Below are 20742 nucleotides of genomic sequence, written 5' to 3'. Positions count from 1 at the left end.
CACGCTTCAGGCAGCCGTTTAGGCGGCGAGGAATCCTCCATCGAGTCTAACTTCAATCCTGTTGGCGTTAGGCCACCCCAAGCAGGCTGGAAGTCCCACCCCGAATCTACCTTCTACTCTTCTGGCTCGAGTTTTCCCGGCCAGCGGGAAGTCCCGCTCTACGACTACCCTCCGTGCCTCCAGCCTTGGGCTCCGGGGGGCGGTGGCAAGTCCCTCCCCGAGTCTACCCACCCCCGCAGCGGAGCCGGCGCACAGAGGAGGCGGAGGCGAGGTGGTGGGGGGACGTCTGTTTATTGGCGGGGGTCCAAGCCGCGGGGACGCGGGTGGCGGTCAGAGCGCCGCGACGCAGTCGGTGCCCGTGTATCCTGGCAGGCGTAGAGCGAACTTTCGGCGCACGTCGTCGGGCACGAATCTGCCGGCCACGAAGTGGTGGCGGCCGGAGAAGCGGCCGGCGCAGCGCTTGGGCGCAGCGAGCGATACCAGCACGTCCGGTCGGAGCCCGTCCTCGGCGTCGCCGCCGCCGGTCTCGGCGTCCCAGCCTGAGGGAGGGAGGGAGGGTGGGGGAATCGGGAGCTGGGAGGGGTGCTTGCCTTCAGGCGAGAGAGTCTTGCCTCCTCTCCACCCGTTTCCCCTTCCCCATCAGACTCAGCCTCTGCTCTCTGACGCGTGAGGCTTGGTCAGACCTGCCTCCCCATAGTACTGAGCCTCCGCCCTCAGACCAGTGTCTCCCCTTGCTTGGAGATGTTTCCCTCCTCCTATGACCAGGGCGTCGGCCCTCATCTTTTCTGCCCCTGCTGCCATCATGCAACCAACCTTTCTTCTCCCTCTGACTCAGCCTCTGCCTTCAGACTACATCGTTTCCACCTGCTGCCCTTTCCCAGTCAGACCCATGCCTCTGCCTTTGGACCCAGCATCTGTCCCAATTCCTCCCTCCCGATCCATCTTGACCTTCCCCACTTCGACTAGAGCCTCTTTCCACCCAGGCTTCCTAGCCAGCCTTCCTCCTCTGACCAGATCCCCACTCTCCACTCAGGGCAGACTGGCCTTCATCCTCAGGCAAGCCTCCCCCCCCCAAGACCTGTCTCCTTACTCCTGGTCCTTGCCTCTGACAGGATGTGGCCCCCTCCCCACCCAACCCCGACGTCCATCCTCCTCCCTCTGACCTGACATCTCTGTCTTCACCCTCACACTAGATCTTGCCTTTTGAATGGACAGGACCCCGCCCCCTCCCTCACTGTGCCCTCGCCTCTGCCAGCTCTCAAATGAGCCTCTACCTTCAGACTAGGGGCCTTGGCTTCTCCCCTGCTTCTGACCAGAGTCTGGAGCCACTAACTAAAAGCCTTCTCCGTCTGACTTTAATCCTTCCTTCTGTGACCCTAGTCTCTACCTTCAGACCAGACAGCTCCCCTCTTCATAGCTAACCCCTTGCTCTGTGTCACCCTGCTGGGGGTGGCCCTGAGGTCTTGAAAGCTGGGGGACATCCCCCTGAGTATGGCCACCCCTGTGGAGGGTCCGGCTGGCCAGCAGCTGTTTGTTCCGTCTGCCCGTCGCCTAATGGCTCCAACAGGCGTGGGGCGGCGGCCAGGACGGGCGAGGCCTTTGCCGAGTGAGCTCACGTCTGCCCAGGCAACTGGGCCAGGGTGGGCAGCGGGCATGCTGGGCCGGGTGTGGAGGGGTTGGGACATGGGATCACCTGGGCAGCAGCCTCTGTCTTCCCCATCTTAGGGATGGACGTGACCCTCACCCAGAATGCATGAGCCATCCATGCTGGGGAAACTGAGGCTCAGAGAAGGCAGACAGGCTGGGCCCATCAGAAACTGGGGTGCAGAGGGCCCCCCTCCCAAGGCCCCAACATGCCCCCCCCCGCCTGCCTGGCATGCCTGAAGGAATGTCCAGGCTCACAAGGGGGATGGACAGCAGCTTGAGTGTGGCCAGCGCACGAGTGCAGGGGCCTCCGATCTCTCCCGGCTCCACACCAGGGCCCAGCACGGCATCCACCACCAGCCCATAGGCATCGTTGATGAGCTGGACCTGAGAGGGCGGGCATGGTTAGAAGGTGGCCTTTGGGCACTGCCTCCCCCTTCCCCCCTCAGTTGCCACCAAGCGCTGACCTCTGTGGGCAAATAGGACAGGAAGGGGATGTCCATTTTCTCGCACTGGGTAGTCAGGTCCCGGTGCAGCAGGTCTAGTGAGCGTGTAGGGTAGAAGATGGTCGGTTCATACTCCTGGTGGGGAGGGGCAGAAAGGAGTCGGCCCTGAGGGCCCTTCCAGGCTTCCTACTGGGCCTTACTTAGCCCCCAGATCTGGATATGAGGCCAGAGACCCTGCCTGGGGCAAGCACTGGGCATATTCTGTCCCTCCTGGGACACTATCAAGAGGAGGAAGCAATTTCTGCGGGGACAGGGTTGAGGGGGTGACCCTAGGAGGCCAAGGGGGTCCTTGCTACTCACAAACACCCGCAGGTGCCGGGCACAGACCAGCCCCACCGCCCCGTTCTGCTCCGGGCCACACACGACCAGCACTGTCCTCTGCTTCCGGGAGAGAGTTGGCAAGGGGAACACCTGGCAGGGGGCACAGCAAAGGCAAAGGCATCATGCTTGGAATTCCTCCTTATTCGGGTGGGGAAACTGAGGCTCGGAGTAGCGAAGGAACGGGCATGGGCCTGGAGGCAATAGAACAGGAGGGAAGACATTCTGGGCAAGCGGCGTAGCCCCTTGGGGCCTCAGTTTCCTCCTTGGAGATGCAGAGTCCTTGCTTCAGGCTCTGCCAAGCTGGAGCAGGAAAACGTGCCTTCTGCCACCACCCGGCGCCCAGAGTGTGGTTTGTTTATTCTCGGCCTGAGTTGCAGACATTCTTCCACCTTTTTCCACCGCAGTGGCTGCCCCTCCCCCGCCCACGTTTCCAGGCCTCAACCCTCCCAGAGGCCCCAAAGTTGGTGGGGGGGGGGGGACAGAGGGAGGGTATTTTTTCCAACCTGAGATGCCCTGTCTCTCTCCATCTGCCTCTGTCTTCATCTATCTTTCTCTCTGTATCTCTCTGTGTCTGTCCCCATCTGTCTCTCTGTGCCTTCATCTCTGTCTCCTAGACTCTGTGTCTCTGTGGGCCTGTGCATCAGTCTCTTTAACACAGGAGTTAAGAGCACTGGTGTTCAAGTCACAGCCCTGCCCTGACTCTCTGCATGGCCTCTACCCCTCTCCTCTCCCAGCCTCACTTGGCCTCTATCGATTGGGAGTGACAGTGGCACTGACATGGGGCCTCTCGGAGACAGGGCACCCCAGGGGGCCTGGCTGTACCCTGACCTCCAACCACACAGAGAGCCAGGTATACCTTTTTCGTCTCCTCTCCAAGGTCTCGGTGAGGTCCTGAGCCACCTGCGACCACACTAAGCCAGGTGCGGAGCCCTGAGACCGGAGACTGAGGGAGGCAACAGTGACTCCAGCTTGACTGGGACCGAGGGCCCTCTGGACAGACTTGGGGCTTTCGGGGCAAAAACTGGACGGCGACTGGTCAGCAAGGGCCAGGCAGGAGTTTACTACACTGGGTTTACTTTTACTTTTGGGGTTTCACCATTTCCTTCTCCTTCGGGACCTTCACTCAGGATGTTTCATTTGAAATAGAAATGTTAAAAAAAAAAACAACTGAGCCTACATGAAGAAAGCGATTGTGTTCAACAAAAGTCTGCAGTGGTGACGAGAAGAGGAGGAAGACAGGGAGGCAGAGAAGGGTTACATGTGGGAGCCCTGACACCATCGGGCACTTCTCTAAGGCATTCGTGTTTATTAGCTGGTGTCAGTTTATTGCTCTTTCTTTGGAGGGGGAAACAGGCCCGCGGTTTGGCAACATGATCAAAAGCATTGGAGAGCGGCATCTTCGTTGCTTATCACTCTCCCATCCCTTGCAGGCACCTCGAGGCTGGGACTCTGCTAACTCCTCCCTAGGACCTACACTATGCAGGCCACCCCTGCCTCTGGGCCCCAGTTTCCTCATCTGCAGCATGGGGGGGGGGGTACTCAGCCTCCGGGAACCGATGTCTCCTTTACGGAGATCCAATTGATGGCAGAGGCAGGTGGTCACATCTGTACCTCAAGGACCTCAGGACCATCCTGCAGCAGCTTTAGTCTCTGCTCCCCGGCCTCCAAGTCTCTGGGGACTTCTCTATCTGCCCCGACCCTCACTGACACCTGGGGTCTTGGGTCCCTGCCTGGTCTAGACCAGTGATGATCCTCTCTGGGCCTCAGTTACCCCACCTGAGTGATGGGCTGGAGTGGCTCCACACAAAAAGGGGTTTCTTGAGTCCTGGATCAGCCTGACCACAGGGCTCATGCAGCTAGGCCTCCTCTGCTCTGGTAGGCTGGCCATCTGGTTGGGGTCAAGGTCAAAGATCAGGGGTTAGATACCTTGGTCACAGCCACAGCACTAGCATGGCCACACAACTCCACCAGCTGCTGCCGCCCAAAGCGATAATCTTCCAGCAGCTCCCGCTCCAGGGCTGCCGCCTCTGCAGTGCTGGGGGACAGAGTGGGGAGAGACGCTCAAAGACACACAGAAAGACAGAGAGAGAGGCTCAGATGGAACCGGTAATGTTCCACTAATATCTCCAGCTAGGCCCTAATGCCCTCCCCACCCCCCCTCAGTTTCCCCACCAGATGTGCTGGCGGTTGACTGGCACAGCGGAAGGTTTAAGCTGAAGCCCAAGGCACGGGCGCCCTCTGGTGGTCGAGGGAGGCGTGGCGGCGCGTGTTGGTTCTATTGCCCCAAAGCGTGGGAGACTGGAGCCGGGCCCAGATGCGCCCGCCCCCACCGCGGAAAGAACCCAGAAGGAGGAATGGAGCGTGAGAGACTTTGATGGGGGCGAGAGGCCAGTTGCATGCAGTGGAAACCGCTGAGCAAGCTCCAGAACACTGGAGGGGGCAGACTGGCCTGGGGAGGGGGGTGGTGCCTGAGGGAGGCGGATTTTGAAGGCTGCAGAGGGGTTCACTTAGGGAGGTGGATGGGGAGCCCGCGGCTATGGGGCCTTATTGGTGACCCTGCAATAACTGTGGCCAGAGAATTGGGGCTTACCCATCTGGGGTGAAGGTCTGCCATCAACTCACCGAGTGACTGGGCTCTGTCACATCTGAGTTTTGCTTCCTCTTTTGCAAAAGTAAAGGCAGGAAGGATAGACTAGATAATTTTCAAGGTCCATTTCAAAATGCAAACATGGGGCCCGCTATTTAAGATTTAAGAATTTTCAGATAATGACAACAGCATGAAATTAAGCGTTGGGCCCTATTAAGAGCAGGGACCAAGCTGGCCCTGGCTTAGGGACCTTCCAAGGAGCACCTACCCCCCCACCTCAGCAGACTAGAGAGCCTAGTAGTGGTAGTAGGACCAGGCCCAGAAGAATCAGAACATTCAAGCACTCTGAGAAGCCAAGTGACTTGCCCAGGGTCACCCAGGAAACAAGGGGGAAAAACCGAGACTTCTGCCCTTGGTGTCTGTCTCCAGAGCCATGGATAGGGTGTGAGCAAAGAGGCAGGGGCAGACCTACAGACAGCAGAGGTTTCTTAGGATGAATCTTTAGGGTCCTTCCTTCAGTCCTGTGAGGAGACCACACACAATCTTTTGGCCAATTTTTGCAGTGTGGTCAGGCTGGGCAGGAGGAGGGGCATAAGTAAGGACTGCTGTGGGATGGGGAATCAGGGAGGACTTCTGGAGGAGCTGGCCTGGAGCACTATGGGAGGTAATCCACGTGGTAAGAACAGCGAGGGTGGGAATGAGCTTGGCAGATTCTAGGGACGGAAGTGAGGCCAGCGTGGCTAGGGCGGAGCAAGCAAAACAGAAACTGGGTCAGAAAGGCACTTCGGGGGTCCACGTAGATGGGGGAGATGGATGGAGGCTTAGGGCAGGGGGTCTACATGCCCTGAATCATCCCAACAACCAGAGCCAGATTCAACCCCACCTGACTTCAAGTAAGGTTGAAAGACCAGTTGGGGAAAAGGAGCTCACGGTGGGACAAATGAGCACCCCTCTGGGCAGGCCACCTAGGTCCCAGGAAGGAACATGGGAGAAGGTGTTTGGGAATGTGGTTCATTCCTCCACCTTCAGCTTGTGACGGGTCTGGCTGCTGCCCCCACAGGAGGGCAGAGAGGAGTGTGGGAGGACCACCCATTCCTCCCTTTCTTCCTCTGCCCCAAAGTTTTGGCCTCAGGCCACCACTTGGAACATTATCTCCCTGCCTAACTGGTCATTAGAGTGATAATGGGGACTCCATGGGCAGAGGATGGTTCAGGCTAGGAGCCTGGGAGTGGTGACGGTGGCAGCCCTGGGTCGGGTATGAGTGGGAATTAGGGCTGGTGGGGGAGGGAAACAGGGCAGAGCCACGTGGGACTGGGCAGGTCAGCTCCCAGATGAGAGGAGCTGTGAGGACCAGGATTCCCCCACAAGCAGGAAGGCTGAAGTGGCCTGCTTTCAAAGGAACTGGGCCTGACACCCCCAAAATACTTCCAGGAGCAGGCCCTTACGAAGGTGAAGCCAAGGCCAGGGCACCCGTGCCAGACCCTCCCTGCTCTCTTGGCTCCCTCTGCTTCTCCACCTTCAGGCCTCTGCCCACCAGCCCACCATCTTTGCCCATCTGGCTGCCTACAGCAGTTTCATGGCCCCCAAACTCAACACAAGAGCCACGGGGCTCTGAAACTTGAATGCCAGATGACATCACCACTTGTCTCAAACCTACTTATGGCTCCCCAATATTCAGAGAATATTCAAATTCCTCACCACACCTACACGCCCATTATGTCTCTTACCTCATTGTTTCCTCTCCACTTGCCATGTTCCACTCCTACCCACCCCACGGCGCCCCATCACCCCTCAGCTGGCATCTGAGACCCCACACAATCCCCCCCCCCTCATGCCAGATGAAATCGCAGATCCAGCTTCCTTCTGCCTAGGATGTGCTGGGTCTACAGGCTCAATCTGGACATCAATCAGTCACTGGACAGTATCTTCCCTGAGGGCCTGAATGGACAGTGGGCAGAAAAGGACAGATTTGTCAGCCAAATCTGGTTTCCATTGAGGTCCACAGCCCTGCTTGGAGTCCCAGGGCACAAGGACTTAAAGGAGGACGTAAGATGAGGACTCAGGACGAGGTGGGAGACACAGCCACAGCTGCCTATTTCAGACCCCAAATCCAATCAAACTACCGGCAAGTGGTCCATGTGTTCAAAAATCCCCCTAGCCCTGGCTCAGGCAGTGGCTTCCTTCCCCAGCCCTCAGTTTCCTTCTCTGGACAAGAAGATAGTCGCAGGTGGACCACCAAGACGGGTGTGAGTGAGGAGCTAACAGCTCAGCTCTTCCCAGGGAAGACGGGGAGATGAGGGTGGGAGCGCCAGGGTCCCTGGGTGAGATGGAAAGGGGAGGTGGGCCTTGATTGGGTTGAAGGGTGATGGGAGAGCTACTAGTGGTGTTCTGAATGATTCAGAAGGGCGGGCTGAGGAGGATGCAGTTTCCCTGGCAACTCGGCTAGGAGACGTTGGCGGCAGCAGGCTTCAGGCTTCGTCTTCCCGGCGAAATGCGGGGTGGGCCTTGGATCCCCCCAGGCTCCATCCCGGCCGTGCCCTTCCTCTGATCTATCCTGCCCATGATGCCCCCCTCCCAGCCATGCCCTTGCCTCGGGGCCGCATCCTTGCCACGGTCTTTGACGTCCCCATCCCTGGCTGACCTGAGGAAACGCCGCTCCTCGGGCGCCTCCACTGGGTCCGGGCGGGCTGCGCTGCTCATGGCCAAGGTAAGCCGGGACGCGCAGCCTGGCTGCCACCGCCACAGCCTTTTAAGAGCATCCCAGGGCAGATGGGGGCGTCCTCGGTCCTCCTCCCTTCCCGCCCACCCTGTGTATCCGCCAATCAGGTGATACCGCGAAGGCGCTGCGCGCAGGGATTGGCTGGCGGGTGCAGGCGGATTTAACCCTTTGGTGCCAGGAGCGGAGTTGCCTCGGGGATGGAGAATAGTAGAGACACGGACCGGTAGCGACGGACCTGCTACCCCTGTAATGGGGTCTTGGCCTGGGGGCAAGGGGACCCACCTCTGACACCCCTCCACCCCATGCTCCACTCTTCAGATTCCCCCATTTACTGATGAGCCCAGGGTGCAGGATGGGGAGCCCCGGCCTGGAGGGGTGGGCTGCTGACAACGAGGACTTCAATAGAGGTAGGAAAATCCAGGCATATTCTTGAGCCAAGGCTGATGGATCCAGGGGCAGTCTCTGGGTGGGTTTTGAAACCACCCTACCTGGCATCTTCTGCAGAGACCCCAGGTCTAGACCCTATATCCCCAGGCCGTGTGTAACCCAATGGTGTCCCACGAGCCTTCCCTCAGTCGCTGGGACACAGGCAAACAGGTCTCCAGAGCATTTATTCTTTCCAGGGGGGAGGGTGCAGGGGTCCAGTAGTCAGAGGGGTGCAGGCCCCTATGTGTACCACGTGAAGCCGTAGGCGGCGTTGAGAATCTCCTCGTTCGTGCGCAGCCCGTAGAGCTCGCCCATTATGGGGTTCACCCAGCGCGTTGTGTGGAACACAGACTCACCCACCTGTGGGAACAGCGGGGTATGGGTGGGGGTGCAGCTACCCCTTCAGGCCCACACTGCCTATTGGGACCCCACTAGGCCTGGTGACTACCGTGCCTACACCAAAAGCTGCTGCCTTCCCCTCCTCACGCCTGGCACCCACTACCCCTCTCGGCTCCAGGTTTTCCCTGGGAGGCTGTGTTCCTGCAGGGGGCCTGGACCCCCACCCTCCCTACCCAGGGCCCACCTTCCAGTCAGGCACGTCCTTCATGATGATGGCCTCCTCCTCCAGGTTCTCCCGAAGCATCTGCAGAACCCTGTGGGGATGGAATGGGCGGTAGGGGACAGGCCTGAGCACCGAGAGACTCCCGAAAAGACGTGCCAGATCCTTCCCTGTTCCACCCCAATCACCTCCTGCCACTCCCAACCCTGCATGTGCCAACCCTTCTTGTCCTTTCCTTCCCCTACAAACATTTACTGTCCTCCTGCTGCAGCCTCAATGTCCCCTCCTCCAGGGAGCCTTCCTATTCTAGCCCTTGGGTCTCCCCCACATATGCCAGGACACAGCTGTCAGCCCCCAAATGCATTTTTGTCATGTCCTGCACTGCAGGCTGGGACACTGAGGCCTGTGACCTTCCAACCCTGGTCCCAGCAGCCCCACCTCCGATCCTTCTCTGCCTGCAACAGTGGCATCAACGCAATGCGGGCCTCGAAGTCCTCAATCTGCAGGCGCCTGTGAAACCCAAAAGCCAACAGTCAGATCAGATGAGGCTGGAGTTCGGGGTAGATGATGTGGCCTCAGACTCAGGCTGATGCACGGGGAGGGGAGCTGGCAGAGAGGCAAATGAGTGGGGCAGGCTTGGGGAGTAAGCTCTACCCACAAGATGAGAAGGCGGGGTGTGGGCTGGCACAGGCACTGGTCTACAAGACTGATGGCTTCGCACTTTCTTTTCAGTTAAAAACTTTAGTTTTTAATCCTAAAAATAGCCCTGGCCTGATGATTGTGGTGAACTGGGGACAGGGGACGGGACCTTCATCACAGGGCTCTGGGCCCTACAAAACCATATCCCCTTCCTGTCAAAATAACCCTGGGGTGTGAGCCCAGGGCAGGCAGTTGTGTGTGTTCCAAGCCACCAGCCCCATCTATACTGAGGGCGCGGCACCCAGTGATGTGGCCCCTGGCCCTGTCCCCTCATCGCCAGAAATCTCACAGCCTCACAGGGAAGGGTCTGGATGAAGTTCAGCCCCCACTCCAGCCCTCACACCTCCTCCCATCTTCCCAAACCCAGAGGAGCATCCCCACCCCAGGCTGCTGGCCCCACCACAGCCCCACACTATTGTCACCGTGTCCATACTCCTGTGGGTGGTGCATATGGGGCAGCTGGACCCGGTTTGAGCTCACTCAACAATGTTGAGCACCTGACACAGGCTGGCCTTCTCCACCACCACCCTTGGGGGGTGCTAAGGACACATATCACAGGGTGTGGCAGGGCAAAGGGGCCCAGCCAGTAAGGGGCCAATCAGAAGGGGTCACCTGGTGGGGCATCCTGACAGCTTAGAGTCTGAATGGAGGCCACTATCTGCCTCGGTCCCTCAGGCCCCATGTGGCTGGCAGGGTCATTGTGTTGCATGGCCTGTTTCTAAGCCCTTATTGTCCTCTTTGCCTGGTTAACACTGACAAAAAAAAACAGTAAACGAGCATGTCCTGAGCCTGCCCTCCACCTCCACCTGATGGGTTGTCCTAATCCCAACCCTCGAGTCCCTAGCGGTGGAGGCCAAGAGACACCTGGTGAAGAGCTCCTTTCTTGCCATTTCTTTCTGGAAGGCCCATGCTTCCTGAGCCTTGAGGGGCTGATGAAGGGCCCCGAGGGACACCAAGACCACAGGTGCACCCCACGGTCCCCAGCCTGGGGCCTACCTGCGCTCTCGGTTCCACTTCATCATGCTCCAGTACCCAAACAGCAAGGTCCCGATGCCCACAGCAAACATGCTGTAGCCTGTGGGGAAAGGGGGCACCAGCTCAGCGCCTACCCTCGGGAAAGGCCACCCCTTGTAGTTCCTTCTCATGAAGCACAATCTGCTTGCTGTGCATGGACACCGGAAATATGGACGCGAGAGAAGGTGAAAGTCTTAGTGACCCCCTCCTAGAGATGGCCAGTACCGTCTCTAGTGCATATTTCTTCAGATTCTTTTTTTGTCTCTGTGGAATGTCCACCAGCCCTCTCCCCTGGACCCGTCCTTCCCAACTGCAGATGACTCTCGATTCCGTGCACCTGCCTTGCAGGCAGGGACACCAGGCTGCCTCGGCTTTCCTCTGACAAGTGCGGCAGCTGTGGCTGACACACCTCCGCCCCCCATCCCCCCATCCCCGTTTCTGGAAGGTACAGGCTGAGCAGGGCTTGCAGGAGGGCCCGAAGGCCTTGCTGTGTATGATCGAGTGGCCCCAGCCCCACAATCTTGTTGTTTGGTTCCCAGTCAGCAGGTGCTTCCACGGGGAAGGGTAGTATCTACCGCTGGGCCCAGCTCCATGGTGGCTCCGGCTGCCTGGACCACTTCTCTGAGTGCTGCCCACAAGGAGCTGGGAGGGACTGCCAGAGGCAAGCAGTGCCCTGCAGGGGCGGCCCAGCCCTCCCCCGCCCCGGGCTCCCGGGGGTGCTGCTGCTTCCTGGCCCAGCAGGGTCAGGCCCCCTGCCTGGACGCCAGGGGACAGAGGCTGCCATGAATATCTACTGACACCAGCAGGCACCTGCGCTATAATTCTGACTGACAGGCTGTGGGCCTGCTGGGGTCTTCAGGGAGGCCCAAGCTGCCTGGGGCCTGGCTGGGACTGGCTCACCCCATACCCTCTCATCTTCTGAGTTGTGATCTCTTCCCTGGACGGGCCTCGTGGCTGCTGGGAAGAACTGACAAGCTCAGGCAGGTCAAGTTCCAGTTAACGGCCACTAAATGACCAGCAAATAGTGGGTAAGGCCACTCCCTAGAACCTGTGGGGGTGCACAGTGGGGACTCTGGGAGTCGCAGCCCTGCTCCGTGTCTGCAAGGGGCCTCTGTTGTCCTGGTCTTCGTCCTTCCTCTTCAGCTCACAGGGCTTTTCTGGCACCTCTGCTGGACCCAGAGGTGCATGAGGAACTGGTTAGGTTTTTTAGCCCCTCAGTCAGACCTGTGAAAAATATGAGCTAAGATACTTCCATGTTACTGAAGGTGGGACAACGAGGGCACCCTGGTTCCTGTGCACAGAGGCAGAACCTTTCTCGAGGCCCGAGTGCCTGGGACCAGCTTCCAGCGCACCTGTGGCTCTTACACATGGCTGACCACCTGTGCTGGGCAGGAGCGTTTTAGAAGAGCTGCCTCTTAAATAAATAAAAAACATTGAAAAAAAAAATTAAAAAAAAAAATGGGGCGCCTGGGTGGCGCAGTCAGTTAAGCGTCCGACTTCAGCCAGGTCACGATCTCGCGGTCCGTGAGTTCGAGCCCCGCGTCAGGCTCTGGGCTGATGGCTCAGAGCCTGGAGCCTGTTTCCGATTCTGTGTCTCCCTCTCTCTCTGCCCCTCCCCCGTTCATGCTCTGTCTCTCTCTGTCCCAAAAATAAATAAAAAAACATTGAAAAAAAAAATTTAGAAGAGCTGCCTCTTTCTTTTCAGTAGCTGCAGAGGAGCCCAGGGGCCTCTTCTTTTGACCCAGGGGATAAGCCTGGGCTGTCCTCACGGAAACCTCTTGCCTTCACACCAAGCACCCGCGTGGGCCCCTGAGTAAAATAAATTCCAATCAGGGGGCCTTTACAATGGTGCAGCCCTTTCTTGCTGACAGCGGTGAGGCCGAGACCCCAATCCCTCAGTATGGGTCTGTGCCTCAGGAGCTGCCCGTCTGGTGGTGGAGGCTGACGAAGGGCATGCCCAGAAGGGGGTGCAGGCCATGAGTAAAGAAGACCTGAATAAATAAACATCCTGTGTTCACGTACTGGAACTTAACACTGTTCAGACGGCGGCCCTCCCCAAACTGAGGTACCGATTCAGCGCGGTACCCAACCTTCGGAATCCCAACCTTCCCCCTTTACCAGCCCCACAGGAACTGAAGAGCGGATTGTGAAATTCGTGGGATCAGATTAACCAAACAATTCTGAAACAGAACAAAGGGGGAGGACTTGCACTTTACAGTTTCAAAACTTAACACCCAGCTGTGTGTACAAGATAAAATAGCGTGGCACGGCACCAGGGTAGACATGTACATCGATGGAACAGAGCTGACTGGGAGTCCAGAAATAAACCCTCACATTCACGGTCAATTGATTTTGGACAAGGGTGCCAAGACAATTCAACGGGGAAAGAATAGTCTTTCAGCAAATTGGATAAGTGGACAACCACACACAAAAGAATAAAGTGTACTTTTTCCTTCCCCCATGCACAAAAATTAACTCAAAATGGATCAAAGACCTTAATTTGAGAGCTAAAACTATAAAACTCTTAGAAAACAGATGAGTCAGTCTCTGAGACCTTGCATGAGATAATGGCTTCTTAGCTTTGGCACCAGAAGCACAAGTGGCAAAAAGAAAAAAAAAAAAAAATAGATGAACTAGACTTCATGGAGATGAAAAACTTCTGTGCCACAAACGATACTGTCAACAAGCTGAATGGAAGAAAGTCCTTGAAAATCTTGTATCTGATAAGGGAATGATATCCAAAATGTATAAAGAACTCTGCAAACTCAGTAATAAGATGAACCCAATCAAAAAAATGTACAGGGGCACCTGGGTAACTCAGTCGGTTGATCATCTGACTCTTGATTTTAGCTTAGGTCATGATCTCATGGCTCATAGGTTCAAGCCCCTCATCGGGCTCTGCACTAACAGTGGGGAGCCTGTTTGAGATTCTCTCTCTCTCCTTCTGCCCCCTCTCCAGCTCTCTCTCTCTCTCTCTCCAAGAAAAAAAAAAAAAAGTACAAAGGACTTGAAGACATTTCTCCTGGAAGTTATACAAATGGCCAATAAACACATGAAAAGATGCCCCACATAATTAGTCACCAGGGAAATGCAAATCAAAACCAAAGTGAGATGCCACCTCACACCCACTAGAATGGCTAGAATTTTAAAAAGAAAAAAGAAAAAAAAAAAAAGGAAAATAACCAGTGTTATCCAAATATGGAGAAACTGGAACTCAATACACTGCAGGTAGAAACGTAAAACAGAACAGCTAATTTTGGAAAACAGTGTGGCAGTTCTTCAAAATGTTAAATGTGGAGTTACCATCTGACCCAGCTAGGCCACTCCTAGATGAAATTTCACTTAAGAAAAATGAAACATATCCACACAGAAGCTTGCACAGGAATGCTCACAGCAGCCAAAATGTGGCAACAACTCAAATGTCCATCAAGTGGTAAATGGATACACAAACTGTGGTCCACTCACACAAGAATATTATTTAACCATAAAAAAAAAAAAAAGAAAGAAAGAAAGAAACTGCCACACGCTACAATATTCACATTAAAAACATTATGCGCGCCTGGGAGGCTCAGTCGGTTAAGCATCTGACCCTTGACTTCAGCTCAGGTCACGGTCTCTCAGTTAGTGGGATTGAGCCCCAAGTCAGGCTCTGTGCTGAGGGCCCTCAGCACAGAGCCTACTTGGGACTCTCTCTCTCTCCCCATCTCTCGCTGCCCGCCCCCACCCCACTCACATATTCTCTCTTTCAAAATAAAAACATTAAAAAATAAAAACAAAACATAAAAACATCCTGCTGAGTGAAAGCAACCAGACACCAAAGGCCACATAGAGTAGGACCCATTTATACGAAATATCTAGAACAGGCAAATCCATACCAGACAGAAAGCAGACTGGTGGTTGCCAGCAGCTGGGGGAGGGAGGATGGGGAGTGACTGTTCATGGGGTTTCCTTTTGGAGTAATGCAAGTGTTATAAACTTAGATCCGGGGGATGGTTACGCAACTCTGGATAGACTAAAATCAACAATTTGTACACATGAAATAGGTGAATGGTCTGGTCTGGTTTGTGAATTTCAATAAAAATGTTAACGACACAAAGGAAGAAAAAAAAAAAGGCCCACCTATTGGGCACAGGAAGGAGCGGAGAGAAGAGAGCTGAGTGGAAAATATGGAGGTAGCAGTCACTTTGGGAACAGCAGAAATTAAAGAAGGTCTGAGCCAGCTTGGCATGTTCTAGGACACTAGTGGAGAGTGATGTAGGCAGAGAGAAGGGGAGTGGGTGCCAGGCTTGGGTGCCTTACGGGAGCAAGGGAGGGTAGGGCTAATGAGAACAAGGCTCAAAAGCAAGGCTGGAGGAGGGGCACAGGAAAGATGATTAGGGTGGGGCGCAGGATGGATGGCAGGGCCTTTGCACTTGCTGTTCCCTCCACCTTGGGGATTGTTCAGAGAGGTCCTTCCAGCCCACCCTGGGTAAAGCAGGCCTTGGTTATCTGGGGCCTCACCAAAATGAGAAGTTCGGTGTGATTATTTTAATCTCCTCTGCTAGGCTGTGAGCTCCTCCAGACAGGGCTCAGTGCCACGTGCGCATTCAACAAGCAATTACTGAAAGCACGTACATACACAAAGACCACGCCGCCAGAAGGGGTCTCTTCCTCACCCCTCTGCAGCCAGGAAAGACTGGGATGGGTTTGTATGTAGTACAATGCGAGTTGGTGTGAAGGGGTGCAACTAGGAGGCCTAACCCTAGATAATGGTATAGAAGCACTACTGTGTCATGAACTGGAAGAGGACTGGAATGAAGGGCACATTTGTGACTTAAAAATAAAAAAGACGGGCACCTGGGTGGCTCAGTTGGTTGAACATTGGGGTCTTGATTTCAGCTCAGGTCATAATCTCACGGTTTGTGGGTTCAAGCCCCTCATTGGGCTCTGCCCCCCCCCAATAAATAAATAAACTTTAAAAGACAGAAAAAGAGAGAGAGAGAGAGAGAGAGATGCTGACTAGGAGTCCAGGGAGGACCAAGGGCTGGGACCCTCCTGCAGCCTGGTCTGGGTACAGGTCACACAGGTGCACATGCATAAACAGACTTCATGCCACACACCTGAGGGATACACTGGCCTGGGTGTTAAGTTATACTTTGAGAAAAGAAATGAAGACATTCACATCACATTGTATTTGTTCAATCTATTCTACGATGAGTCAAGTGCCAATGTGATGCCAATCTAGCCTGTAACCTGTTTTTTTAATGACCCTCGGGCTAAGAACACTTTTAGGTTTGTAAACAGTTGTTTAAAAAAAAAAAAAAAAAGCGGCAGTGGATAGAGAGCATCTGGCTAGCAAAGCATAATTTTTTTAAAATTGTTAATGTTTATTTTTTTAAAGGATCAATTTACTAGCAAGTTAACTGAATCACATCTTTTTTATTTTTTAAATTTTTCAGGGGCTCCTGGGTGGCTCAGTTGGTTAAGCGTCTGACTTCAGCTCAGGTCATGATCTCACAAATTGTGGGTTCGAGCCCCACGTTGGGCTCTGTTCTGACAGGTGGGAGCCTGGAGCCTGCTTCAGATTCTGTGTCTCCCTCTCTCTCTCTCCCCCTCCCCCGCTCGTGCTCTCTCTCAATAATAAATAAACATTAAAAAAAATTTTTTTTTTAATTTTTAACATTTGTTTGTTTATTTATTTATTTGAGAGAGAGAGAGAGAGACAGAATGTGAGCAGGAGAGGAGCAGAGAGAGGAGGAGACACAGAATCCGAAGCAGGCTCCAGCCTCTGAGCTGTCAGCACAGCGACCAACGCTGGGCTCGAACTCAGGAACCGTGAGACCCTGGCCTGAGCCAAAGCCACATGCTTAACCCACTGAGCCACCCAGGCACCCCAATGTTTATTTATTTTTGAGTGACAGAGCATGAGCAGGGGAAGGGCTGAGGGTCTGAGAGAAAGGGAGACACACAATCCAAAGCAGGCTCCAGGCTCTGAGCTCTCAGCACAGAGCCGGATAGGAAGCTCAAACTCGCAAATTTCAAGATCGTGACCTGAGTCGAAGTCGGACACTTACCGACTGAGCCACCCAGGCACCCACAAAGCATAAAATATTTATTGGGCCTTTATAGAAAAAGTTTGCCAACCTCTATTCCGGGACACAAAAAAGCCAAGAGCGGGGCGCCTGGGTGGCGCAGTCGGTTAAGCGTCCGACTTCAGCCAGGTCACGATCTCGCGGTCCGTGAGTTCGAGCCCCGCGTCGGGCTCTGGGCTGATGGCTCAGAGCCTGGAGCCTGTTTCCGATTCTGTGTCTCCCTCTCTCTCTGCCCCTCCCCCGTTCATGCTCTGTCTCTGTCTGTCCCAAAAATAAATAAACGTTGAAAAAAAAAAATTAAAAAAAAAAAAAAAAAAAAAGCCAAGAGCTTGGGAAGGGCTTGAGTTTTCACCTGATACTAACTTTCCCACTGGCTGAATTACCTTTTTTTTTTTTAAACCATGCCCATATATTTTTTTTTAATTGAGGCATATTTGCGTAACATTAAATGTAAAGTTCCTCGAGTTATGGGAAATGTATTTACCCTTGTTTAAAAGTTTGTATTTCTCGGGGCGCCTGGGTGGCGCAGTCGGTTAAGCGTCCGACTTCAGCCAGGTCACGACCTCGCGGTCCGTGAGTTCGAGCCCCGCGTCGGGCTCTGGGCTGATGGCTCAGAGCCTGGAGCCTGTTTCCGATTCTGTGTCTCCCTCTCTCTCTGCCCCTCGCCCGTTCATGCTCTGTCTCTCTCTGTCCCAAAAATAAATAAACGTTGAAAAGTTTGTATTTCTCTGTTAACCCTGGGTGCAAAGCATGTGACCCTTCTACTTTTTTTTTTTTTTTACATTTTTCTGTGTTGAACCCAATAACACAATTTTAAAATGTTATTAAAACATCTGAAAAATTTAAGAATACATATTCCTGGGACATCCACAGGTAGGGACTACCAGAGAGGAACATCTTCTAAATTCCCTCAATGTTCCCGTTTCCGCACCAGTTTTACTCTGGATGGCCCTGAGTGCAAGTAGCAGCCTCTTACTACAGAAGCGATAGGGGATCCTCGGGTTCCACCTCCCTTCGCGGGGCCCTGAAGTCCCAACCCTGACACCCCGGCGCAGTGCGACACTGACCCGACAGTCCCCGACGTGGAAGGTTCCGCTTGTAGTCGATGGGGCCATAGCCCCCCGGCGGGGGCATGTCCTGCTTCACCTTCGACGCTGCCATGTTCGCAGGACCCGTGCTTCCGACCGCGGGCGGAAGTTACGTCCGGCGGCCGCCGCCATGATGAGTGTGGCGGCACGTACCGCGCATGTCTTAGGCAGGACTAGGGCACGTAGTACGCTAGGGTAGCCGTCCTACAGCGAGGTAGAGCTCCGGGACTGGGTTCAGGGATCGTCTGGGCAACCAGGCTGCAGCCGAGGACTCTATTTCTTCTCTCAGACGGAGCTTAGCCCAGTCGGTGTAGACGCCTGGAGCTCGTCCGGTCGCCTGGGCCCTTGCCCTAAAGGATCTCCCTCCCCTACACCTTCCCTCTGGTGCGATGCTCAGACCATTCAGAGCCAGGTCACCGAATTAAGCCCCCTCTCGTTTTCTCCCCGTCGCGGGGCACTGCGGGCAGCCCAGAGCTTCACATGGCTAGGGCTGGGTACACGAAGTTGGGGGACGACTGTTGTTCGTATTTGACTCATGAGAAGCCTCCCCAGTGCCAGGCACAGACTCTGCTTCTCGGTCGTGGTCGAGACCCCTTGCCAATAGCCTCTAATGGGAACTGGGGCATTCAGAGCAATTATGAGTCACAAAGCCTGATGGCCTTGGGGGACCCTGCAGGGCGGGGTCCAGGGGGCCCTTACCCCGAGGCGGGGTGACGCCCACAGTCACTTCACAAGGCAGAAACTGTTACCTGGGCAATAAAAGGCTCCGCAGGGGCAGGGACCCGGGAGTGGGCACATGGGGGTGCGGGTGTGCAGGTGCCAAGCGCCATGGGTTAGGCCCGAGATTGGAGTCCGGCCGCCCTCCGACAGCAGCCGCCTCCTGCTCCCCGCGCGCAGGAGCGGGGAGGTGGCGCAGGCGCCACCATGTCGGGCGACAAACTTCTGAGCGAACTCGGCTATAAGCTGGGACGCACGATAGGCGAGGGCAGTTACTCCAAGGTGAAGGTGGCCACGTCCAAGAAGTACAAGGGCACGGTGGCCATCAAGGTGGTGGACCGGCGGCGCGCGCCACCTGACTTTGTCAACAAGTTCCTGCCCCGCGAATTGTCCATCCTGCGGGGCGTGCGGCACCCGCACATCGTGCACGTCTTCGAGTTCATCGAGGTGTGCAATGGGAAGCTGTACATAGTGATGGAGGCGGCTGCCACCGACCTGCTGCAGGCAGTGCAGCGCAACGGGCGCATCCCCGGGGGTCAGGCGCGCGACCTCTTCGCGCAGATCGCCGGAGCTGTGCGCTACCTGCATGACCACCACCTGGTGCACCGTGACCTCAAGTGCGAAAACGTGTTGCTGAGCCCTGACGAGCGCCGAGTGAAGCTCACTGACTTTGGCTTTGGTCGCCAGGCACATGGCTATCCTGACCTGAGCACCACCTACTGCGGCTCGGCTGCCTACGCGTCGCCTGAGGTACTCTTGGGCATCCCATACGACCCCAAGAAGTACGACGTGTGGAGCCTGGGCGTCGTGCTCTACGTCATGGTCACCGGGTGCATGCCCTTCGACGACTCGGACATCGCTGGCTTGCCCAGGCGCCAGAAGCGCGGCGTACTCTACCCCGACGGCCTCGAGGTGTCCGAGCGCTGCAAGGCCCTGATCGCTGAATTGCTGCAGTTCAGCCCGTCCTCCAGGCCCTCAGCGGGCCAGGTAGCGCGCAACGGCTGGCTGCGTGCTGGGGACTCTGGCTAGAAGCCGGGGTTCCCGCCATTTACGCCGCACTGCGCAAGCGCAGCGCACGCGTGCTAGGCGTGCTTCCGTACTCCCGCGAAGCCGACACGCGCCACTGCGCACGTGCACACCCCCTTCCCCCCCTCCCCCCCGCCGCTTTTCCTTTCTCTGGATGGTTGGGGCTGCAGTCGCCCCTGTTTAGAATCTAGCTCCTCTCCCTATGATCTCAAGAGCAAGAGGGCGCAAGCGCTTCCTCTCTTTCCTAAGAGAAGTCCCAGGGAGGGGAAGGGACGAGAGGAATCGGAAGCATTGCGCTAGCGCGGAATGAGCGATGGCTGCAGGCAGGCCGTGGCTACTTGGAGGAGCTGCCAGCGAGTGGACGCGTGTGAAGGGCGCCCTCCTCGAGACAGCCGCGAATGCGTGTGAGGGACGGCAAGCTCCCGGCGCTGCCTCCTTGGAACTTGCAATAAAGTCGCTCTTTCTCGCACCTGCCTCTGGCAATGGCCCCCTTTTACCGAGTGTGTGTGGGGGGGGGGGGGGAAGGGTGTTTCATCCCGCAGGGGAAGGCAGGCGTGGAGCCCCATTGTAGAAAAGGCTTGTTGAGGTTCTTGTCCTAGGTCTCAAAAGGGAATTGGGAAGATTCAAACCAGACTTTTGGGCTCCCCAACCTCAGCCGACTCGAAAGGGCTTTGGGGCCATCCCAGGTGTCGTGATGGCAATGGAATTGCTGGGCTGGGGAGCAAGGATCCTAGCACCCTGCCCATGTTTAAGGATGGAACCGCGTGGGGGTGGGGGCCTCCTGCTTTAACATAAATTGAGCGTTTACAGATGAGGAAATTGAGGCCCATACAGATGTCATTTGCCCAGGAACACAGCTGGAATTTGAAACCAGAAAAGGCTGGAGTGGAGTTGGGGAGGTGGTGGAAACTCTCCTTAGTAAAAGTCCTTCCTTGGTAAAGAAGTTGTCTGGGGCAGGGGGAGGGGAGAGTCAAGGGTAAAGCATGAGACTGCTGGGCAAGCTGGTTACTTCAGTCCTTTCTTTATTCATACATTTATTGAATGCCTACTGTGTGCCAAGCTCTGGGACTCAGCAAAGAGGCTTGGATCCATCCCTGCCCTCAGCTAGGAGGCAAGTAAAAAGTCAAGTAAAAAATGAATGGCGTGTAAAGAATTGTAACTTGTGCTAAAAGCTGGGTGAGGGGAAGGACGAGTTACCAAGGAAGGACTGAAGCAGACATTTGAGCTGAACCCTGAAGGAATCAGTCACTGGAAATAGAAGGAAAGTGTTCCAAGTGTTCCCAAGATATGTTGGAGCTGGTGTGTTTGGGTAATGCCAGGAAGGTCTATGGCTGGAATAGAGAGGGAGGAAGAAGAGGTGGAGAG

At 55.5% G+C, this 20742-nt stretch overlaps 3 protein-coding genes across 3 annotated transcripts; 1 reads left to right on the top strand and 2 right to left on the bottom strand.

Annotated features, from left to right (window-relative positions):
- Positions 1–330: 330 nt before the first annotated feature.
- Positions 331–7758, bottom strand: YJEFN3 (YjeF N-terminal domain containing 3). The gene is made up of 6 exons (XM_047094967.1): positions 7700–7758; positions 4398–4506; positions 2451–2561; positions 2112–2225; positions 1881–2031; positions 331–539 (listed from the first exon to the last, which is right to left on the bottom strand). Exons 1-6 carry the CDS (start codon positions 7756–7758, stop codon positions 331–333), a joined length of 753 nt encoding a protein of 250 aa, XP_046950923.1.
- A 613-nt stretch (positions 7759–8371) lies between these two features.
- Positions 8372–17727, bottom strand: NDUFA13 (NADH:ubiquinone oxidoreductase subunit A13). The gene is made up of 5 exons (XM_047097074.1): positions 17614–17727; positions 10458–10536; positions 9201–9272; positions 8787–8856; positions 8372–8563 (listed from the first exon to the last, which is right to left on the bottom strand). The coding sequence occupies exons 1-5, from the start codon at positions 17705–17707 to the stop codon at positions 8444–8446; spliced, it is 435 nt and encodes a 144-aa protein (XP_046953030.1). The 5' UTR covers positions 17708–17727; the 3' UTR covers positions 8372–8443.
- Positions 17728–18558: 831 nt separating this feature from the next.
- Positions 18559–19380, top strand: TSSK6 (testis specific serine kinase 6). Its single transcript, XM_047095039.1, has one exon. The coding sequence runs from the start codon at positions 18559–18561 to the stop codon at positions 19378–19380; it is 822 nt and encodes a 273-aa protein (XP_046950995.1).
- Positions 19381–20742: the final 1362 nt, after the last annotated feature.

This window comes from Lynx rufus, unplaced genomic scaffold (genome assembly GCF_022079265.1).
Source record: "Lynx rufus isolate CCGP_SWC_20201006 ecotype Redwood Valley unplaced genomic scaffold, mLynRuf1.p SCAF_4, whole genome shotgun sequence".
NCBI classification, from domain to species: domain Eukaryota; kingdom Metazoa; phylum Chordata; class Mammalia; order Carnivora; family Felidae; genus Lynx; species Lynx rufus.
Note: the sequence above shows the minus strand (reverse complement) of the source record. Positions and strands in the feature narration are given on the sequence as shown.